The 19,808-nt window shown below is 41.2% G+C and overlaps 1 protein-coding gene across 4 annotated transcripts in view; it reads right to left on the bottom strand.

Moving 5' to 3' along the window:
• The window catches only part of LOC127472857 (transmembrane protein 263-like), a 208,379-nt gene that overhangs the window by 23,684 nt on the left and 164,887 nt on the right, over nucleotides 1-19,808 (bottom strand). Inside the window, exon 2 of one of the 4 annotated variants that reach the window (XM_051791703.1) lies at nucleotides 11,645-11,727. The exons of the other annotated variants lie outside the window; for them this stretch is intronic. Coding sequence (XP_051647663.1) covers nucleotides 11,645-11,678 — 34 coding nt within the window. The 5' untranslated portion in view covers nucleotides 11,679-11,727. The remainder of the gene's footprint in view (nucleotides 1-11,644; nucleotides 11,728-19,808) is intronic. 4 annotated transcript variants of the gene reach the window in all.

Here is a 19,808-nt window from a genome sequence, read left to right as displayed (position 1 = left end):
ACCATTGCCAAAGGGGAGCTTAATGCAGGGTAGGAAAGAGGCACTGGCTAAATGCACAGGAGGTCTTTAAATAGACACCCTAGGTCTACTCTGCACAGCATTAAGGATTGTGGCGAGTCTCTGAGGTCAAGGTAAGAAATGAATACTTAGAAAGCTCAGTGAGGCTTATGCTTACAATATAGCACTAATTATCCTGCTAATCAAAGTAAAAATCCTTCAGTTTTGCAAATCCAGCCAGCAAAAGGCTGCAGATTCACGGCTCAGTGACTTAGCCCCTAACTGCCCCACATGCTAGAAAGCTAAGGAATAGGAATTTTTTAAAGCCTTTGAAATTTTATTCCACTCTACCTGCTTAAAACCTTCTGCCTTCATTCCTACCCTATCCCACTTGGATAAGAACTTGTTAACAAGGAGGTTTAGAGAAGAAATGTAAGACATTACCTGTCTGTAGCTGTTAAAACCTTAAGTCTGTAGTATATGAATGTTGTTTGTGTAGACAAAAATCTTCTGTTGGCATAAACATCCCCCTCAATCCATACGTCTGTCATGCACTGAAGTATATGGCATATATCAAAACCTTACATATTTTATTCTGGTCAATGGAGTTCACAGTGTGGTTACTTGTAGTGAACAACAGAATTTTCTTCACTGCAAACTATTTCTTTTAAAGCAGCTTGCTGCTTTGAGACACATGGACTTTGGTTTAAATGCTACAAAGTAAGGGAGAAAAAAATCACTATCAAACAAGAGAAAGGTAGACCACACAGAGATCACTTCTCAATTTCCAGAGTCACTGATGCAGTGAGGATATATGTTGCTTGAGAACAGGCTTGTCACTGGCTTTGGGTGGTGAAAGATCAGCAGCAGCTAAGGTTGGCTGGGAAATTTTAACTGTGCACAAATGACAATTTGAGTCTTGACATTAGAGCTGTTAACACCTGCATCTGAGCATTTCCAAACTTAGAAGCAGTCCTAGGCCTTGAAAAAAACAACCTGCTCTCATAAATTAGGACCCTATCATAGCTGATTAGGTAAATACAAGTTTTACTTTAAATTCATAATTTTGAGGGCAGCCCCTCATTTATTTACAGCTTCTTTTTAATTTTGAAGAATTAAGTAGTAGAAATTATTGAGAAGCACATAAGCTACACATACGATGTCTCTGACTCTGGAGATATCAAATATGGAGAGTGCTGCTTTTTTCAGGCTGATCTTCCTCCATATTTGAATATAAAACCACAGGATAATAATTTTCAGTCCTCCAGTGTCAGGTATGGTAGAGGAGGAGCCACAGCTTACCCCAGCTAAGCAGATTTTTTAATTCTCATGTAAGTAACCAAATCCGATGTTAGAAACAGGTTATTTGTCCTAGTATCCTTACTTGGATATCTAAAAATCTTACTGGTCTTTTGCTTAGAAACTTAATTTGCAGCCTAAATTTATTCATGGGCCATTTATACCCGTTTTCTCGTGGCAATGTTGTCTTTTAGTTTAAATCACTGTTCTCCCTCCCTGGTGTTTACTCCTCTGATGTATTTATAGACAGCATTTGTATCTCCTCTCAGCCTTTGTTCTGCTGGATTAAACAAGCCAAACACTTCTAGTCCTCATGTATACAATGGATTCTCCACTGCCCACCCCCACTCCCACCCCAGAAGCCTTTCCCTCTATCTATATGGCAGTCTCATGCCAATGTCCTTGCACATGGGTGTTTGGTAGTGTGCAGAGAACTGGCAAAGCCCTGATACTCCCTTCTCCCTGAAGGGATAGCTTGTCTTTATATGACTTAGGATTGCATTTGGTTTATAGTATACCGATAGGTATAGAAATTTCTTTCAGTAACTAACATACTCTAATCCCTCTCTTCCCTCAACTCCCTAATAAGCTCTCAGTTCATACCACACGTTCTTGTAACCAGCCTTTGGTTATAGTAATTTTTTTTTTTTGGTACTGTTAAAAATTGTTACATTTCTATCATATTGGCCACTGGTCATCAGTTTTTGCTCTACGACATACAAGCATTACTCACAGTAACAGTAATATGCTAATTGCTTTGGATGGTGCCTTTTCATATGTCCACACTGAGTGGAAAATCTATGCAGGAATCTAGAATCTGTTCAACCCTGGCAAGTATCTGCTCCAAACTGAGAAGAGGATTGCTTCTCCTTCAGCTCCAGCCTCCATCAACTGAGAAAAGCACCATTTCACCTGCGTGTGATCTCCTACCAATACGGGACACAAACCTGCGTGTGATCTCCTACCAATATGGGACACAAACTGCTTTTTGCTACTCCCTGAAACTCCAAACTGTCTTACAAACATAATGAATCCTAGCTGTGTGACTGGAGACCTTGGGAAGAAGCCCAGGAGATGTTTTTGCATCAATCTGCTTGTGAAAACAGAAGAGGGAACAGTCTTGTCCAACTGTGTTTTCTGTGTACAAGCCTACTTTTCTGTTCTAACTCTGAAGAGCAGAGAGACTTCTTTCAAAGAAGATTAAGTATAACTTTCTCAATCCTCAATGCTCTTGCAGCTTTTCAATTTGTGAACCCATTGAGTACTAGGCTTTTCACAATTTCCTCCTTACAATATCTCGTTTTCTTTTGGATGGTGGCAAGAGAAGCACTACTTTCTTCTCCAGCTACGTTATCTGAGGCATTTGCAGCCCTTGTGCTACAGAACGACTTTCCTCCCCTAATTACCTCTCATTTCTCCACTTCTAATTTACTTGTTTTGTTGAGTCAAAATTCTCGAGGGCAGCATGGCATTGAGACTGCAGCGCTCATCAGAGACTGCAGGATGCAGCTATAAAATACAGCAATGTTAGTAATACCTCTCTTAGATCGCTCACAGCCTCACTACCGACAAAAGGCATGTGGAAATGCTTATCAATAACATTGATTACAACCCAGATGCTTAGGCTGGCTAAGTATTCTCTAGTGCTCAAGAAAGCTGCATGAGAGTGATAGTCTTGCTCTAGCAGGACTCAAGTTGTTTTAGATTTCTTTGGCCCAAAAGCAAATTGGTTTAATTAACACCCTATCCATATGGGGCTGTAAGCTGAAGAGCAGATGAAGCTCTTGTGAGAGAGAACAGAAAACCCTGGTCCTGAGTCGACTGTTTCCAAACCTGTTTACTTAACTATTAGCGAGGGTGGCTTCTCCTTAATTTATTTACATACAGTGTTTCTGTAACCATCTGCTCTTAAACTAAACGAAAAATTATCATCTTTCTCCTGCTGCTGCGGAGACTCCCTTGGATGTTCTTAATAATACAAGAAAATCTATCATTTTAATGCAGACAGCTTGGCTAATAAAAATGATCTGTACCATTAGTAATTATGCCACAAATACAATGCAAACAAGCAGCCTTTCCCTGAAGAGGCCAAGCATAAAACACCTCTCTCACAACCAGGGGACAGAGATGACAGTTCAGAAGTGGGACCTGGCTTCTCAGCTCTCTACCACCAAAGAGCAGAAAAACGAAGAGGAGGGCAGTTTAATGAAGTAACCATTACTCACTTCTTTAACAAGCTTTAGGTGCTTCAGTCAAACCTGCCTAGGCCCCGTTTTCCTAGGGAGTTTTTCTGCAGAGCCATATTGCTGTACTGGCTTCTACAGTTCTCAGAATGTCAGAACTTTTTATGGCTCTTTGCAGTGAAATGAGTTAGCCCCAGGTAACAGAGGGGAAACTGAGGCAGAAAGCAACTCAAAGTAACAGCAAAATGATGGGAAAAAGCAGTAAAGTAAGGAAGTTAATTCAAGCCATGAAATCATTACCAAGCAATTGAAAACATCACTTTAGGTAGGGCCTACTTAAAAAAGCTCCGCCACAAGCAGCTTGCGGATAAACGGAAGGACAGCACTACTGGCTCACGTGTTGCCCGATACCACTTCGGTGTGGCCAGCGCCAGAGTAGCAGGTGTGATACCTAGATGCTGTTTTTATTGACTGCTGCACCCTTCTATAAATGGTAGCAAATCACTTAACCTCCATGACTCAGTTTTTTTCCCACAAAAAGGCAATAAAATGTTTGGAGATTCAGGGATGAATGAAAGAAAAACAAACAAAGCAACAAACAAGTAAATGCTGTTTTCTTCAAACAAGTGCTAGGAGGAAAAGGAGTGAGATTACACCTCAAATTATATCAATAATATATGAACATACCTCTTTACTAAATAATTCAATTGATAGAAAAATGCGTGTAAAGAAATATAATCAATGTCTTGGGGATTTCAAACACTTCTGTAGAGAGATGAACTTTGTAAGAAATGAAATGTGAACAAATGGGAAGGCCAGTACATCCTGTGAATTCCTGTAGCCCAGAGGTCTGGCACCTTGCATGTGCTGCATGAAGAGACAGGAGAGTGTGCCGTGGCAGTGGCGGCTGGGCAGACGGCTGCCATGGGGCTGCTCATGGGAGCACACTCGGAGAAGCAGAAGATTTAATCATAACTTGGCCAACCTGTCTGTTGATCCTAATTTCCTTTGCTTCTGTGTCTCGGTCCATAAAATGGGGCTAAGGGCAGGTCTGTTTTGGGATGCTGGGATGGTTCATGCCTGAATATCCTTTCAAAAGCTAAGGATACACAAGGGAGGGTAGTTCTTTGCTAGGCAAGCAAGAGGAGTGAACTACAATGGATGATAACAGGCAGGCATTAATTGACTCTTCTGTGAAAGTATTGCAGGAAAGCACCAAAGGTGGTGCATCACAGGCTTTGCACAGATCGTGCAAAACACAAGCAGCAATTTCCTGAGCTACAGCAGAGGAAGCAATCCACGTGGAGGGAGACAGAGCTGTGGCTGTGAGCCAGTCCCAGAACTGCAGAGAAATATAGGAGCTTTACCAGCTGATGTTTTATACGGAGGTCAGAGATGCAGATAGATCATTGACATGGATGGTATCTCACCCATAAAGGGGATTATAAAGAAAAAGCCAAGCTACTTTTAAAAACAATGCTTTGGATAGCTGAAGAGCAGATCTTGGCTTGGGTAGGGCTGCTAGGGAAGACTGACGACTGATACATCGAGATCAGATACTTTACTTGCACTCATACCTACACAGAGGCTGTGAGCTGAAACAGATTCAGGGAAGCTATCAAATTCCCAAGCCCCATCCCCAAATCTGTCAGGGTTTGTGAGTGACAGGCCGCAGGCAGATGGTGGGGGAAGCAGGGTGAAAGGGAGGCTGTTGTGCTACACCAGATAGCAGTTGCTCACCCCCCATCTCATCACCATTTTTGCCTTGTATAATTTCAAGGCTTATTAATATTCATAAGAGGCATTCCATTGTGTTTGCACTTTTCTATCATGCTCTCAGGCCTGATCCCTTCTTGCCTTAATAGGATGCAAACCTCATGAAATCAGATCTTATTAGCCAAACTCCATCAGACACTCTCAGCATCGCAGTAGCTCAGTCCCCACTCCTACGAAAGTGAAAGGGAAGCCTTTCACGTTGTTGACATCTGTAGAACTCTTAATCTAATACGACATTTCAATCTTGAGAACAGAAATGAATAGGAGTAAAACACAGTGCAGGGAATGCCACTGAATGCTGCTGAGTCAAGCCCCACAGCATCACAGCCAAGAGGTGCAAAAGTCCTTGGTGCTGGTTCACTAACACCTTCATCTCACTGATGGAAGACTGCTGACTTACCTCCAAATGAGTTCCTCTAAACTCTCTGTTTTAGAGCACAAATTTCTTGGTTTTCTCCCACATAATACCAATTCTATCCTGGTGTACAATCCCATCTCTGGGGGCTTCACACAGGGAAAACTGAAGGGAATAAGCAAGAAAAGGCAGTGCTGAGAAGTGGTGATGTTATCCACCATCTCTGCTCCCTGCCCTTCCTCAGCTTTAAAACCACTGACTTGATCAACATGCATGAATTTTCAACTTCTGGCCTTGCAGAGCTGAGAGAGGAGGATGAGATTGGAGCCTGCAGTGCAGTACCACTGAGGATGCTCTGCACCTCTGGAACATGTGCCTTGACTCCTGCTCATGTCTGCTCTGCACAACATCATTGGTGATAAAGATGCCATAGATCAATTTTTCCAGATCCTAGCTGAAGTATGTGCCTCTGGCAGACAGAAAAATCATTGCTGGAGTTGGAAAGTGAACAGATTTTGTAAGTCAGTGAGTGAAAACAAATAAAAAATGTACAGTGTCACATTGCCATTCAGTCATTTTCCTAAGTAGAATAGTACATTAACACATTAATTTCAAAAGAATTTCCAGCTGCAGTAGTTCACAAGGGCCTTGACAGGAGTCTCTTACTCACTGAACAAGAGTTGCTCAAATCTTGACCCTGAACTGCACAAATCCTTTCTGCTTAATTCATGACCTTCACACTGTATCAACAATAATTGATAGCAATTTGATGGAAAATTGCTGACCTAATACTCTGGACACTTTGCCAGTCAGGTTTGATACAGAATGGTTCTGTGGTGTACATCTCCCGCTCTCAATACATGGGAGCATGAACTCTTGCCAAAGATCACATCTTATTCTTGGCAGACAGTTGAGAAAATGAGACTAGGCCCACATGGATCCAAACTGCTGATGGCAGAGCTGGGATTCACTCATAGCCTTTCTCATCATGTAGGGGTGAAAGCTCTCTCAAATAACCCACATTACCAAAAGGTCCCAAGTGCAAGGACTCAGGAGTATCTTATCTTTAGTCATTTCTCGTTACAGGTTTTAAAATATCACTTTTTAAAATCTGAAAATCGGTTGTGTGAACATCAAAGGAAAGGAGAAATCTGTTGCTATTACTATCCATTCATACCTACACCAAGGAAATTCAGCCATACCGTACCACCATTATCTCTAACTACAAGGATTCTTCCAAGTGTATTTGAGAGGATTAAGGGGAACTGGTACTGCGACCAAAGGATAGCTGTGAAGTTTCAAAAACCCACTCAGATATTTATATTTTAAAATTACTGTAAAAGGTGCATGTTGTAATTTATAGCCAGATGAAACTGCAAAAGTTAGCCAGATAAGGGTGAATTATTGCACTGACTAAAGCTTTGTACGAGGGTACCACCCCAATTCAGCATCCCAGTGTGTAAGGTCAGGAGGGACAAGGAATTCTGATATGTAAGAGGGTTTCAGGAATACTGTTCATCTTAGTTTAATTGCCATTTTCTCTGAATCAAGATATCTCTGATTAATCTGCAGACCTCACAAAAGGTTTCTTCAAAACACGGGAATAGGTTCTCCACAGGAATATGTTCTTGGAGCAGAATTATAGGATATTGCAGCAGCTGCTACCTCAAGGTTGTATGTGCAGCACACCGAAATCATCATCCCAGCAGAGTATGATAAGGAATGCCCTCTGGATCCCAGATATCTTAAACAAATGCAAGCTTTCCTAAGCCTTTTAATCAGTGTCACAGATACCACCCCTTGATACCGTGTGGCCGTTGTTACTTGTGTAGTGCCTGGAGAAAAAGATGTGTTGTGCTTTCCCTGTTGCATTCAACTAAAACTTTAAGAAACCTCGTTCCTCAAGCTGTGCCAACATCATTTAGGTCGTTGGTGCACAAACAAGGAGGTAAACAACAACAACCACAAAAAAATTGTGTTAATTTCAAGCTCCATTAGAAATGCAGGGTTTGGTAGCAAGAAAAATCAATGTTTGTCCAGTGGAAAAAAGTAAACCACCAGCACTGATAGGGACAAAAGGGCTGTTTGCAAGTTTCTAAGAGGATGTAAAAATCTTAGTACTCAATATCGTATAAGCTGGGGAAAAATTATTTTCTTATCACAGAGACTATTTGATTCTGACATGGGGAGTATTTTCATGCAAATTATCCAGCCCCAGATACTGTCTGGCAATGTTTTCCTTCTTTGTACATCTGATCATTCTCCCTGGCCTCATTTAGGGAAGCAGCATTTTAATTTCTGAGAAATAGCAGGTCCCTATTAGACCCATGGTTTGTTCATCTTTAGGAAAAATCACAATCATTTGCTGCCATGACTATGTTAATTTGTTTAAATGTAGCAAAACTCCAAAGCTCTGGGCCATCCCAAAGCACCAGTGTGCATTAGGCTAAACTGCAGTCTACCTCATGTACGAATTCACAGAACATCAGGGCTGCTGCCTGATGGGAAAACCCCAGACTTGCACTCTCCAGCTGCCTGCTTGTGTGCTGCAGGCCAGACTCAGCTCTTGGCTCTGCAAACTCAGGACACCACTCTGCCTTTTAATGGGCTCTGCATGACCAGGAGCCTGCCCCTATGGCAGAATTCAGCTCTAAGGAGTTGCTTGGAGCATGGTGACTGATCCACCCCCTTCAGCTGCCATCTTGACAACTTACTTTTCCTTACAGAAGCATTAAAATATCCTACAGGGGAAAAAACAAACAAACAAACAAAACCCCCCCAAAACTCACAGGCAAGCCAGAAAGCCTAAACTATTCAGTTTAAAATAAAACAGATATGATCATTTTCCCACCCTTTGCTGGACATTATTAGTTCCCTGCTGGCACAGTCCAGCATGGACAAAGAGACAACTACATATTGCGTAAGGAAGCTGCAGCTAGAGAAAGCATATGACATCGGCTGTGTTCTCCTGTCAAGGGTTGGAAGTTAAACACTCCTTGACTGCAGGTATTCCTGCAGGAGTGTGAAGATGGAAGTTCATCCAGAGATGAAATCTAGCTGTTCTGCAAAGCAGTCCTAAACCAAAGAGGAAATAATTCCCCTTTGTTCTCAACAGATTGTCTGTCTTCACTGTCAAGAATGAAAAATATCCCAGAGAAGATCCATTTAACAGGGACTATACATTAAAGGACCCATACCAGAGAGGACTAACATCATCCTCTGGCAAGCGCACACTAATTTTCTATGAGAAGTATCCATTGTGTGTCAGCTTTAAACAACTGAAAGATCTCAAAATGAAGTGGAACTTGTGGGAATCAGAGAGCCAAGATCAAAATGAAGTGCACCAAGAACTTGGAGTTAAAGCCCACCCCTAAGTGCTGGAAGGTTTCTCACCTTGTATCTCTGTCAAGAGGAGGAATGCTGCTAGTACTGAAAAGGCCTGACAGTGAAATGCATAAGCCAATTCAGAACGGCTCATTTCCAGATTCAATGCAAAGCACTGGGATGCGTAAGTTTCCCCCTCCACTTGCAAAGCTAACGGTGCTTTGCAGCTTGATTTCCTATATGTTTTAAATGAGCTATAGTAAAAGTGAAAATGCTTGGTCTCCAATGTAGACAAGTCCAACTGGGTCATCCAGGAGAAAGAATATGCTAACATGTGCAAGGGATCCACTAAAGTCTCAGATTATATCAGTAATAGACAGCTTAGCAACTCCTACCAGCAGATAAGAATGATGTACACTTCAACAGCAATACAGCATCTGTTCTGCACGATCAACTACGGAAAAGACTAGGCAGTTCTGGTGAGTGAGGGTAAGCTTAGTAGCTGAAGAGATTCAGCAGCTTTTGCTTCAGAGAATAAGCACAGCCATGTGTCAATTCATTCACAAATTCAGACACACCAATTTAGGCTAAGTCTGTCCTTAATTTATAACTTTCTGCATTCTGACAGCCCTCTGGGACTGTTAATTCATTTGGTGTCTGTGCAGTATATATCAAGTGATGGGAGAAACAGCCCAAATATATTATCCAGGTAGCAAAGTGGAGGGAAGACACCTTTTGTAGGAAGCCTTTTTTTTCTCCCCACTGAAAGGACTTACTTCTCTTTAACCTAAAATAGCTAGATGTGAGGTTCAAAGGTGATTTTTCATTATAAAGCTCTATTTCCAGGACCCAACAATTCTTCAAAAGATTATCCTCTCATATTCAAATTCTGCAAGCCTGCACTCTCTTCAAAGACACTCGTTTCTTGGGACACTTGATCAAATTGCTTCTGACCTTTTCTACTATGCTGAGAGGCAGTGAAGAAAGCAAGAGGGAGAAGGATGGTAAGGGGAGGGATATGGAGAACAGGAAAAATTCTCATATATGAAGAATTCTTGTTAGTCTATTCTTGAACAGTGCTACAGTCAAAAGGTTTTGAAGTAGAAATCGGCATGGAAATATTTCTGCCTGAAGGATTTCAAAGAATAATCCTGGAAGGGTTCCTTGGGCATGGCTGGACTCCAGTGGGAATTAGTTTTCATTTGACCCAATTATACATGTTTTAAAAGCACATGCTGAGTATGCCTGTGGGGTTTTCTGCTAAGTTCATTAAAGAGTTGATTTTGTCCTGCACCAAGTACTCTACCTCAGTCCTGAAAAATGCTTCATAAAACCATGAGACTCATAAAAGTTTCTTAAAGCATGTTTCTTAAAATTAAGCAGGTGTCTATGTGCTTTGCTGGGTTAGATTTGACCTGTTGTTTTCCATGAATTCAACCTTTGGTCCCAGAATGAGATCCTGATCTCTCTAAAATTTTGCAAATGTGGCATAGTTGTCTTAACAAACTTTGCAGACCCACTCAAAGTAATCCAGAGCTGGACTCAAGCTATGTAATAATAATAATAATGATGGTGATACTTCTACTACTATTAATACCACATCAAGTGAGTAGAAACAGACATATTATGAAAATAAAAATTAACTGAAAGATCTACTTCAAATGAAGTTCAATATAAAATCTTTCAGCACAGAGAAGACACAACCAGAAATCATTGCCTTGCTCAACAGGAAAAACTCTAGTTTATCCAGAATACAACATGCCCTTTATAGTGCTGATTAGAAGGAAAAAAAAAGTTATGAAAATGAATGGTTGAATTCACAAAACTGGTGGTGCATTTAGTTTTTACGTAATAGCTCAGAGGTAAGAGCATTCACCAAGGATAGAAGAAAACTACACTTAATGGCCCTAAAGATTCAAATTTTTATCTCCAAATTGCTTATGGAGTACTATATACTTAGGCTACTCTGTTTTTTGGAATGGACTTCTTTTAGCATTTTCTTCTATGCAAAAATAATTAACCATGCAGTGGAGTGAGAAGCGGAATTAAAGCACTCTCCCTGCCAGCTGAGCATTCTCACCCTCGGTACCTTCACAAGACTAAAAGAAGCACGACTAGCAGCATCGGCCTCAAAACACTCTCTAGCTTGTTAGAAAAGGAACTTTCTTAAGTGATGGAAAGCCCTCTGACCTGAAAGGATAGAGTAGCATCTCTCCTATTTTCTTCATGAGCACTTAAGCTGGAGTCTTCCATGGATAGGACAGAATCCAGATAGTAATTTCTTGTGATATCTCCTCATCTCCCCCTTGCTGTTTCCTCACTGAACGTTACTAGAAAATGTATTTTTAAATGAGGAAATGGTTAAGTAATTACATCCCATCTCTCGCCCCAAACTTACTTACATTATAAAAATGCTGCCTAGCTCAACTATGTATGAAAAGTAACTGCAGTTAAAAGAACATAATTTAGATTTTAGTATAAGCAGACTGACCTTAAGAGATGGACTTTATTTCCCTGGGGGAAGAAGGAAAGCTGAATCACATATAGGGTTAATGCAAGACTGCAGATAATTTAGATCCCTATTTATTGACCGTAGTCCCTAAATTACAGCTAAGGAATACTGCATTCAGTCTATGTATGAATAGTCAAATTGGGTTCATCATTAGCTGCCTCAGCTTCAGGAAAGAACATGGCTAATAAGGTTACTTACAAAATGATTGGTGTAAATGATTTACTGAGAACATCTGTAAGAGGTCCAATTCAGACACACCATGACAATGAAAACAGGGAAACCTAGTGCAAGAAAATTAAAAAAACTAAAATCCTACAAAAGTTTCTAAACTTGCATACAAATTACCATATTGCATTATAGTATATTATTTGAGAACTATTGTCATAGTGTTATTAAATATAATATTGTAATGCAAATGCAGCAAAAAGCAGAGATAGGATTTGTCTGCAAAAAATGATGATACATATTTTCTGAATTTTGCATACTTTCTCTTGCATCCCTAATGTTCTCCTGGAGGGTACTTTCTCTTTGACTGTATAGAGTTCTGTAGAGCCTATCAAGTTCAATATAAACTGCTCATATCAGAAACCTACGACTCTTTGGAAATACAGCAAATACAGAAACTGCTGCTAGACCCCAGACTGCTGCAATACTAAGAATTTACAAGCCTTCTGCTGAGTTGGTTCTCAATGCATTTTCACATTTTCATCTGGGGGGAAAGCCATGGCTACATGAATGAAACACTAGTGGCCACACTCAAACTACTGCTGGCAACTCAAACTACTGCTGGCAACAACTGTGACTAAAGGGGAAGCTGGAAGAACAGCAAATCCATCGGGTAAATCCACTTGCTGCAAGCACCAGAAGGTCCAAATCTTCTGTCAACCATGAAACAGATAAATGAGTGTTTGATAGAAATATAATTTGAGAAAATAAAAGCCTCACTCAGCTTAGCAATGAAATATACTGCGTATTGGACCTGTTGGAAGAATAAGTAACATCCACATTGTGATGTGAAAAAACTCCCAAAATGGTTCCTGAGGAAGCAATACAACCTTTAACATGAAAAAATTTACTGTACGCTGGGACATTGCATTTTAAGGGTCACTGTTGTTGCAGTTTAATTGCTTGCCCTGAAAGTACTGCCCAGACACTGTGCTACACTGGTGTACTATTCTACTCCATGAACTGAGGTCCTGCCAAACTTAGAGCAATCCTTTAGAAGTCAGCCATTTGATTTCATCCTCAGGAAGTCTTTGAAAAGAATTATGTAAGACTAAACACAAAAATTGGGCATTAAGGAGTGGGAGCACCATGAAAAATGCACTACAACATGAAGCCACTCAAAAGAGAATTCTGGACAGACTTCAGTAAAAAATGGGATTTTTGTCTGGTTATTTCTTTGTAAAGGAGTAGCGGAAAGGTCAAGAAACATGAAATGTAAAAGAAAAATGAAGGTTCTTTAATGACATTTGGACATCAGTGGACAGCAGGCAAACATTCTACCTCTCCCATCAATTACATGGCCATCGAGGTTTGCACAGTCCTGCTGTTGTTCTCTGTGTGACTTCAGGGAAGCAATGGAGACTTGGTAAGCAAGAGCTAGATAAACAAACCAACCCACATGCTGAAGGCTTGCTAACGCCATTATTATCTTCAGCTTTTTTCTAGTGTTCACTCTGAAGATTTTCCCTCCCTCTGCTCTACCTCCTGCTTCATTTCACCTGTTTCCACTCCATCACAGCTCTCCATGAAGACCTGCCTCCATGGGTAGAGAAATGAGGGTATCATATGAGCAAATGCTGCACAATACACCACCTAAAGGCAGGCAAACAAGGAACCAGTGCTACCATGCAAACCATCACCTTACACAGCATCTCTCTTCCTCTGGACTTCTGTAAACTTTCTGGAGAAGAGATCTTCATTTATTTGTCATGTCCAATACTGACAGAAGGAGAGAGAAGATCTAAAGAGGTGACTTCCATCTAGCTTCCTGACAGTCACGGAAATAATGAACAGCAGTAAAGCTGATTCATGGCAGGAGATGCAGAGCAGAGGCTCATACAATTATTGTGTAAGCCCAGGTCTGAAGACAAGAATGGTGAACTGTGTCTGAAAAGCACAGGAGGAACCCTGAGATGAAATCTGTTTACCAGTTTGAAACATGTCCACAGAGGCATTGTTTTGCTCTCAGAAGTTACAAAGGAGCAGGGAAGAAACAGAAACCACATTAAAAAAATCCAGAAGGGGAAAAAAAATTCCTCATAGATGTTTCCTCAGGATTTTTGCAGCTACCATCTGGTTTGAAATGGAGGGTTTAATTCCATAATTTCACAACTACAACACGTTTTATAAGTAGGAACAAGAAGGGAAGGTAGTTTGGCATCGTGGTAAGAATTGAGGCAAGTATGCTGTTAGCCTGAGAGACAGACACAGAATTAAGATCTCATGAATGAATCATGTTTTACAGACTGACAATCTAACAAAGCTAACCTGAGCTACACCAAAAAATCAAGTCTCTAGAACTACCTAGTCCTTTGTCTTAATCAGCACCTGTGTCTGGCACCTCTTCATCCCTGATGCACTTTGTTTATGCAGTTACCGTCTCAAGGCCCACGTGAAATACGGGTGACAGTCATTTTGAAAGAAGCACAAATCCTGCATCATGGGCTGTCTGAACACATTTGGCTGGTGTCTGTATCAGAGATGGTTGTGCTCTGATAGGAAAGATCTAAAAAGGCATGGGGTCACTGAAAAGTATCTGAATAAGAGACAGACCCAGACAGACGAGTAAAGTCCTTACATTACTATTTGTCCCTGAATTAAGTTGTCCTGGGTTACACAAAGAATTCTGATATCCACCTTTTTTCTTTTTTCCCCCAAATATGCCCTTTTGGGTTTTTTTGGTGTTTTGCCTTCTTTAAAGAGACTGAACTGCTAGTGATTAATGACTCAAACATTTGACCACCTGCAGTGACCACCCAGGTATTGTAAGAGACTGGACTAGTGGTGCTAATGGCTTAATCAGCAGTGTGCTTTGCTAACAATGTGCAGTGGCCACCCAGGTGCTGAGGGCATGCACATCCAACACCTCAGGCTAGGAGAGAGGCGGGGTAGTGTTCTTTTGTTCTTATGCAAATGACTCAGCTGTGATAACTCCCATCCGGGAAGCATTGGGACAGTTCACACATAGCCTGTAATCTCTGCTGATGGGCCATAGTGGATCCAGCTGTGCTGACCTACCAGGCAGCTGTAACACCTTAGAAAGTGTAGAAGATTCCTGAAATGTCCCATGATCCATTATTGTATCACCCATTGTAGAAATCCCCTCCCCAGGGGAAGTACTAGAGGCGTTTCTACTGAGCCTAAGCCAAATAAAAGACCACACTCCTACTTCACTTAACACTCCCCTCACCACACGGGAATTTCCTTACAACCTGGTGGTTTCACCACTACCTTGACTGATCTGGACTGAGACCACCACTTCGACCGATGAACATTGAAATTGCATCAACCAAGTCTTGTCACTGGATCCAGTGGGTGTCTTGTGGGTCCTTCCAGTTGCCTGGGTGTTCACAGCCCTGCTCCGACTGCCTGCACCAGCACCGCAGCCTCACTCCAGCGCCACACAAGCATCTGCCGGTATTGAATCACAGCTATCTGCTGTTTCCTGCCAGCACTGACTCTCCAACTGTTCCTGCCAGGTTTTCTGGGCATGGGGGAGGCAAACCAAATGGAAGGGCCACCCATCTTGTCTTTGTCCTCTGGTCATGTGTGGTTTTTTTCCAGGTGGGGGACACCAGCTGCCATCTCGATTTGGTTTGGTGGGTGGAGCTTGGGAGTTTCTCAAGATCAGTTGTTTTAACCCAGTTTTAGCGGTGTTGTTATTAGCATTTCTTTTTGGTAAAGAGTTATTTTTTCACTTGTATCTGCTCTCTCTGCATGGGAGAAACTAGGGGTATTGAATCTGAGGGAGGAGACTTCTGTCTGAGGTCTCCGCCTCTCCAAATTGTCTCAAACCAGGACATACACCTAGCCTGAGAAGAGGAGTTGTGTGCTAGGGATTAGATGCACTAAAAATAAGAACCATTACAGTTCATGCATTAAAGGGATCAGGCAGCACCTGTGACCAGAACTCAGAGCATATCAATTCTGCATTTCCATGCTAATGGCACAAGAGGAAAAACCAATGTTATGGCTACAACTGAATCATACTCTTTTGATGATTCACTCACAACAACCCTAGGGCACAATAAAAAATTATGGCTTCCACGGTCTGCTCTCTCTCATAAGGGCTAAAATTTCAGACAGCCATGACTGAAGTTCAGATGCATTGCTAATGCATCATTTGTGCATTGCTGTCAGCATGGAGAGGGGAAGAGCAAAAAAAGTGCAGAGAGTTTCACATTTGGGCTTTGTGAGGTGAAGGCAGCAGAGATATTCTAACACATGCATCACAGAGCTACACTATACAACAGCCCATACAGGTCCTTGGGTCATAACACTTCCCCAAACACCTGGAAAAAATGTTGCTCTAACAACCTCAGCAGAGATGAGGGCTCAGAGGGGAAGAGAAAACATAGGATAAGCACAGTATTCAAGGTGACAAAAAGTTCAGGTGTCTCTTTACACAGCCAGAGAGGTTTTCTTTCATCACTGCAAGTGACATTACACCACTGGGGACAAATACACTCTGCAGACCCACTGCTGAGATCCTTAGCCAGGCATCATGCCTTTGCACTTGGCAACAGCAGATCTCGAGCAGGCCTGTGCAAAGAACTTTGAGCCCATAATTCGATACATCTGGTTTTCCTCCTTTTTCCACCAAGCACAAGTTGTCAGGAGGCTGGCTGCAAAAATCTCAATCTGCTTTAAAGTAGTTGCAAGTCCTTTCCACAGCCTGTTGTGCAAGCACTGTGCCAATGTGGTGGGTTTCAAACTGTATCATGAAGAGGGATGGGTTATTTGTCTGTCCATCAGCACAGTCACTGCCAGCAGAAGGCAGATGCAGTGAAGAGAGAGGGTTAGTCTGGGAACAGGGATAGAGAAATGGAGCTGCCATGAAAAGGTCCATGGGAGAAAGACAGCTGGCAGAGAGAAGAGAAAAAGGAACTTGTGGCTTCCAGGAGTAGTAGGACTGGGCCACACCTTTCTGCAAGAGTTCTAGGACAAGACTCAGTTATAATAATGATTGTCCAAGACACAGCACCTTGCTTTTACTCTTCTGGGAAGCTTTACTTTCTGTTTTCTGAGTTCGCCTTTCTGTTAGCAGGAGTTTTCTTAGACCACTGTGAAGTTTTCTGTAAAGAAAACTGTAAATTTTTTGTGCTGTCCTTGAGCTGCCCTGACACAGCCACCTCCTACCATGCACCTCTCTCCTGATGTGCTCCTACAGCAGGTTCCCAACAATGTCTTCCTGAGAAGACATTCCCCAAGATTATGTTTTCCTGAGTAGAGTGACACAAGTGATTATCAAACAGTTTAATAGGATGTGGAGTTTGGCGTGGGAGAGGAAGTGGCTGATGAAAGAAAAGGTTTTGGATGTGGATGCAATTTCCAATATGAAAACAAATAAGATTCTGAACTTAGCAATTCAATACATTATTCAAAACTCATACTCCTTGAACATTCAACTCAAACATTACCTTATATGGGTAGGAGGGCTGGCAAAGCTTGAGCACTCTGAAACCCTCCAAATGCCAATGGTAATGAAAAAATCACCCCTAAATTAGAATGTGTGCTCATGCCACAAAATTACTGAGGAATATAATTTTTCTCATACTCCCAGCTTGGTGCCTCTTAAAAAGGGAGGAAAGTGATCTTCGCTGAAGAGATGGGAGTTGCACTAAATTCATACAATAAAGCAAATCCTAGGCACTCAGCCTTCTATTTTAGAACAACTTGGTATTATTAAGCAATAACTCCTTGAAAACACAGCATACTAAGTGAAAACAAATAGCTCAGAAATGCAAGGCATCCAGGATCTAATTTCTCTACGTAACAGAGAAGCAGAATCCACCTATATTTCTGACATCTTCCACTACTAAGTGTTCTAGATGAGCAATTCTTGACACTGAAGAATCGAGAGCAGTAGAATGTGAAATGAAGGGTGATGGATGGAGACTGTAGCAAAGAAAATGATAAATCATGATCTGAGCTATAGATGTGCAATTCTGGGGAACCTGACTTATTCTGACTCCACCAGATTGTGTTAGACCACAGCTTTCCAGTTACATCCCTCTGCTTCTGCTGTGAAATCAAACCAGGGATGTAGCCCTCATGAATGAACTGTGACCAAGAAAGAATTAAGAGTTCCTAAATATGCTACTGTATAAATCAATGGAGAGCACACATCTACAATGCTATGCACACTTATGATTTTTCTACTTTGAAAAGGATGTAATGGAACTAGATAAAATAATGTGACAATTCTGTCGTTGAGAGTTATAAAGCCGCTTCCAGATGAGAACGAAATAAATAGTTTAGATTTCTGCAGCTTGGAAAAGATATGACTGAGAATGAATATGATAAAAAGCTTTAAAACCATGAATGGTATACAGAATTTGAATAGGGAATGATTATTCATTATTTTTTATACCACACAAAGGAGGCAGCCAATAAAATGATGAAACAGCAGGTTTAAAACAAATGAAAGAAAGGATTTTTTTAGACAACACACACTTGAATCGTGGAATTAAACTGCCACGGATTTCTCTGGAGGTCAAAAGTATAAACGGCTCCAAATGTAATTAGATAAACTCATAGAGAGCGGGTCTATCAGTGATTATCAAACATGATGGTTTAGATGGAATTTGGCTCATAAAATGCCTAAAATGCAGGTTTCTAGAAGCTAGAGAGATAGATATACTGGGGAGTAATCACCCCAGACTTCCTCTAGCAGGGCAGTGGAGAACACACACTAACACTTAAAAGTGTCAGAAATGTCTCACTCCAAAGGCAAGGCTGACCACCACTGTAGGCAGATCCCCCGTGGCCTGTGGAATGGCATGCCTAGCATCGCAGATCACCTTGAGAGTGCCAACTGAAAGAGATTTAGGATAGGATAAATCAATTTCACTGTATTACAGAACAAAAGCAATTATTTGGATTATACAATTTAGAAGAAAAACAAGGGCAGTAATTCTGAAGGAGCTCTGCCATAGACTTTCATTGCCTCCTTGAATCTTGGGAGTGTCTGTTTTGTGTGATAACTCTCAGTCTTTTGGGAAAATGAGGAAAACAACAAAGTGAATTGCTATCTTCTTGAAACTCAGTTGTGATTTCTGTTCTGGATTCTGCCCAATGCTTCCTCCCACATTAAGGTGTAGAGGACAAAGCCAGTAACATTTCTCTATTGAGTATTATTTCAGAGAAATAAATTGGAGATGCTTCCTAGGCATTGGTGGAGAGAGCTTGAATTCACAATGCAATATGGTGTCTCATATATTCAAATCATGACTTAAAAGTACAGTCTCACTAAATGCCTAGAATTGTCTTTTTTCTTAGAGCAAGGACACTTGATGATATCAAAGACATCTGATATTGCCTTCCCTATTCCTCACTCACTCTTTAATACAGGTAAGTACACTATCCTGCAGCCAGAGTTAAGTGACATGCAGAAGGAAGGCAAATGAAACAACCTTGAATGCATCTGGGGAGAAGTTCACCTTTGGTTGTCAGAGACTTTCTAGATGCAGTGATTTCTTATGACTAACTATATGCTTGGATTATCACAGATTTGGTTGCTTCCCTAGACAACAAAATCTTCTTTTTGATCTCACAGTGTCATACAAATCACCAAGCATAAAACATATTCATCCCATTATGATTTTCTGATAATCTTATGACCTCTAAGAGGGTCATAAGACCTGTGCGATGTAACTAGATGCTACACATCATATTAATATTGCTGACAACTCACTTGACAACAGGGAGTTTACACCTCATCACCTTTTTCCTACAATGAAAGTGAAACACCCCATGTTCATCTGAAAGTTTTTCTCAGCTGTTCAAAGCATTTTGGGGTTGACCATGTTACACTTAAGCGTTTCACCACTATCACCGATTCAGAGAAAAACATTGCACTTGAGTTTTTCAACTTGTCTTTGGCAGCACACAGAGACCAAACATGATACACACACCAGATGGTTGTCTGTTGCACACAGAACCCTGCTTGCCCGGTGGAGGGACAACCCCACAAAAAGTCATCCGTGTAAAGCATCGGCGTAATGGCTCAATTATTTGAGCAAAGCAAGGAGACCATATTGCTACTTAATGTATATGGGCATCATTATCCTGATGCAACTTGCCATTGAGCTGTCTTTGTTTTGCTCATTTCACTTCCTATATTCAAAATGTCACC

This window comes from Manacus candei, unplaced genomic scaffold (assembly GCF_025592945.1).
Source record: "Manacus candei isolate 608988 ecotype Guabito, Panama unplaced genomic scaffold, ASM2559294v1 h1tg000033l, whole genome shotgun sequence".
NCBI classification, from domain to species: Eukaryota; Metazoa; Chordata; class Aves; order Passeriformes; family Pipridae; genus Manacus; species Manacus candei.
This window is presented reverse-complemented; position numbering and strand designations above follow the sequence as displayed.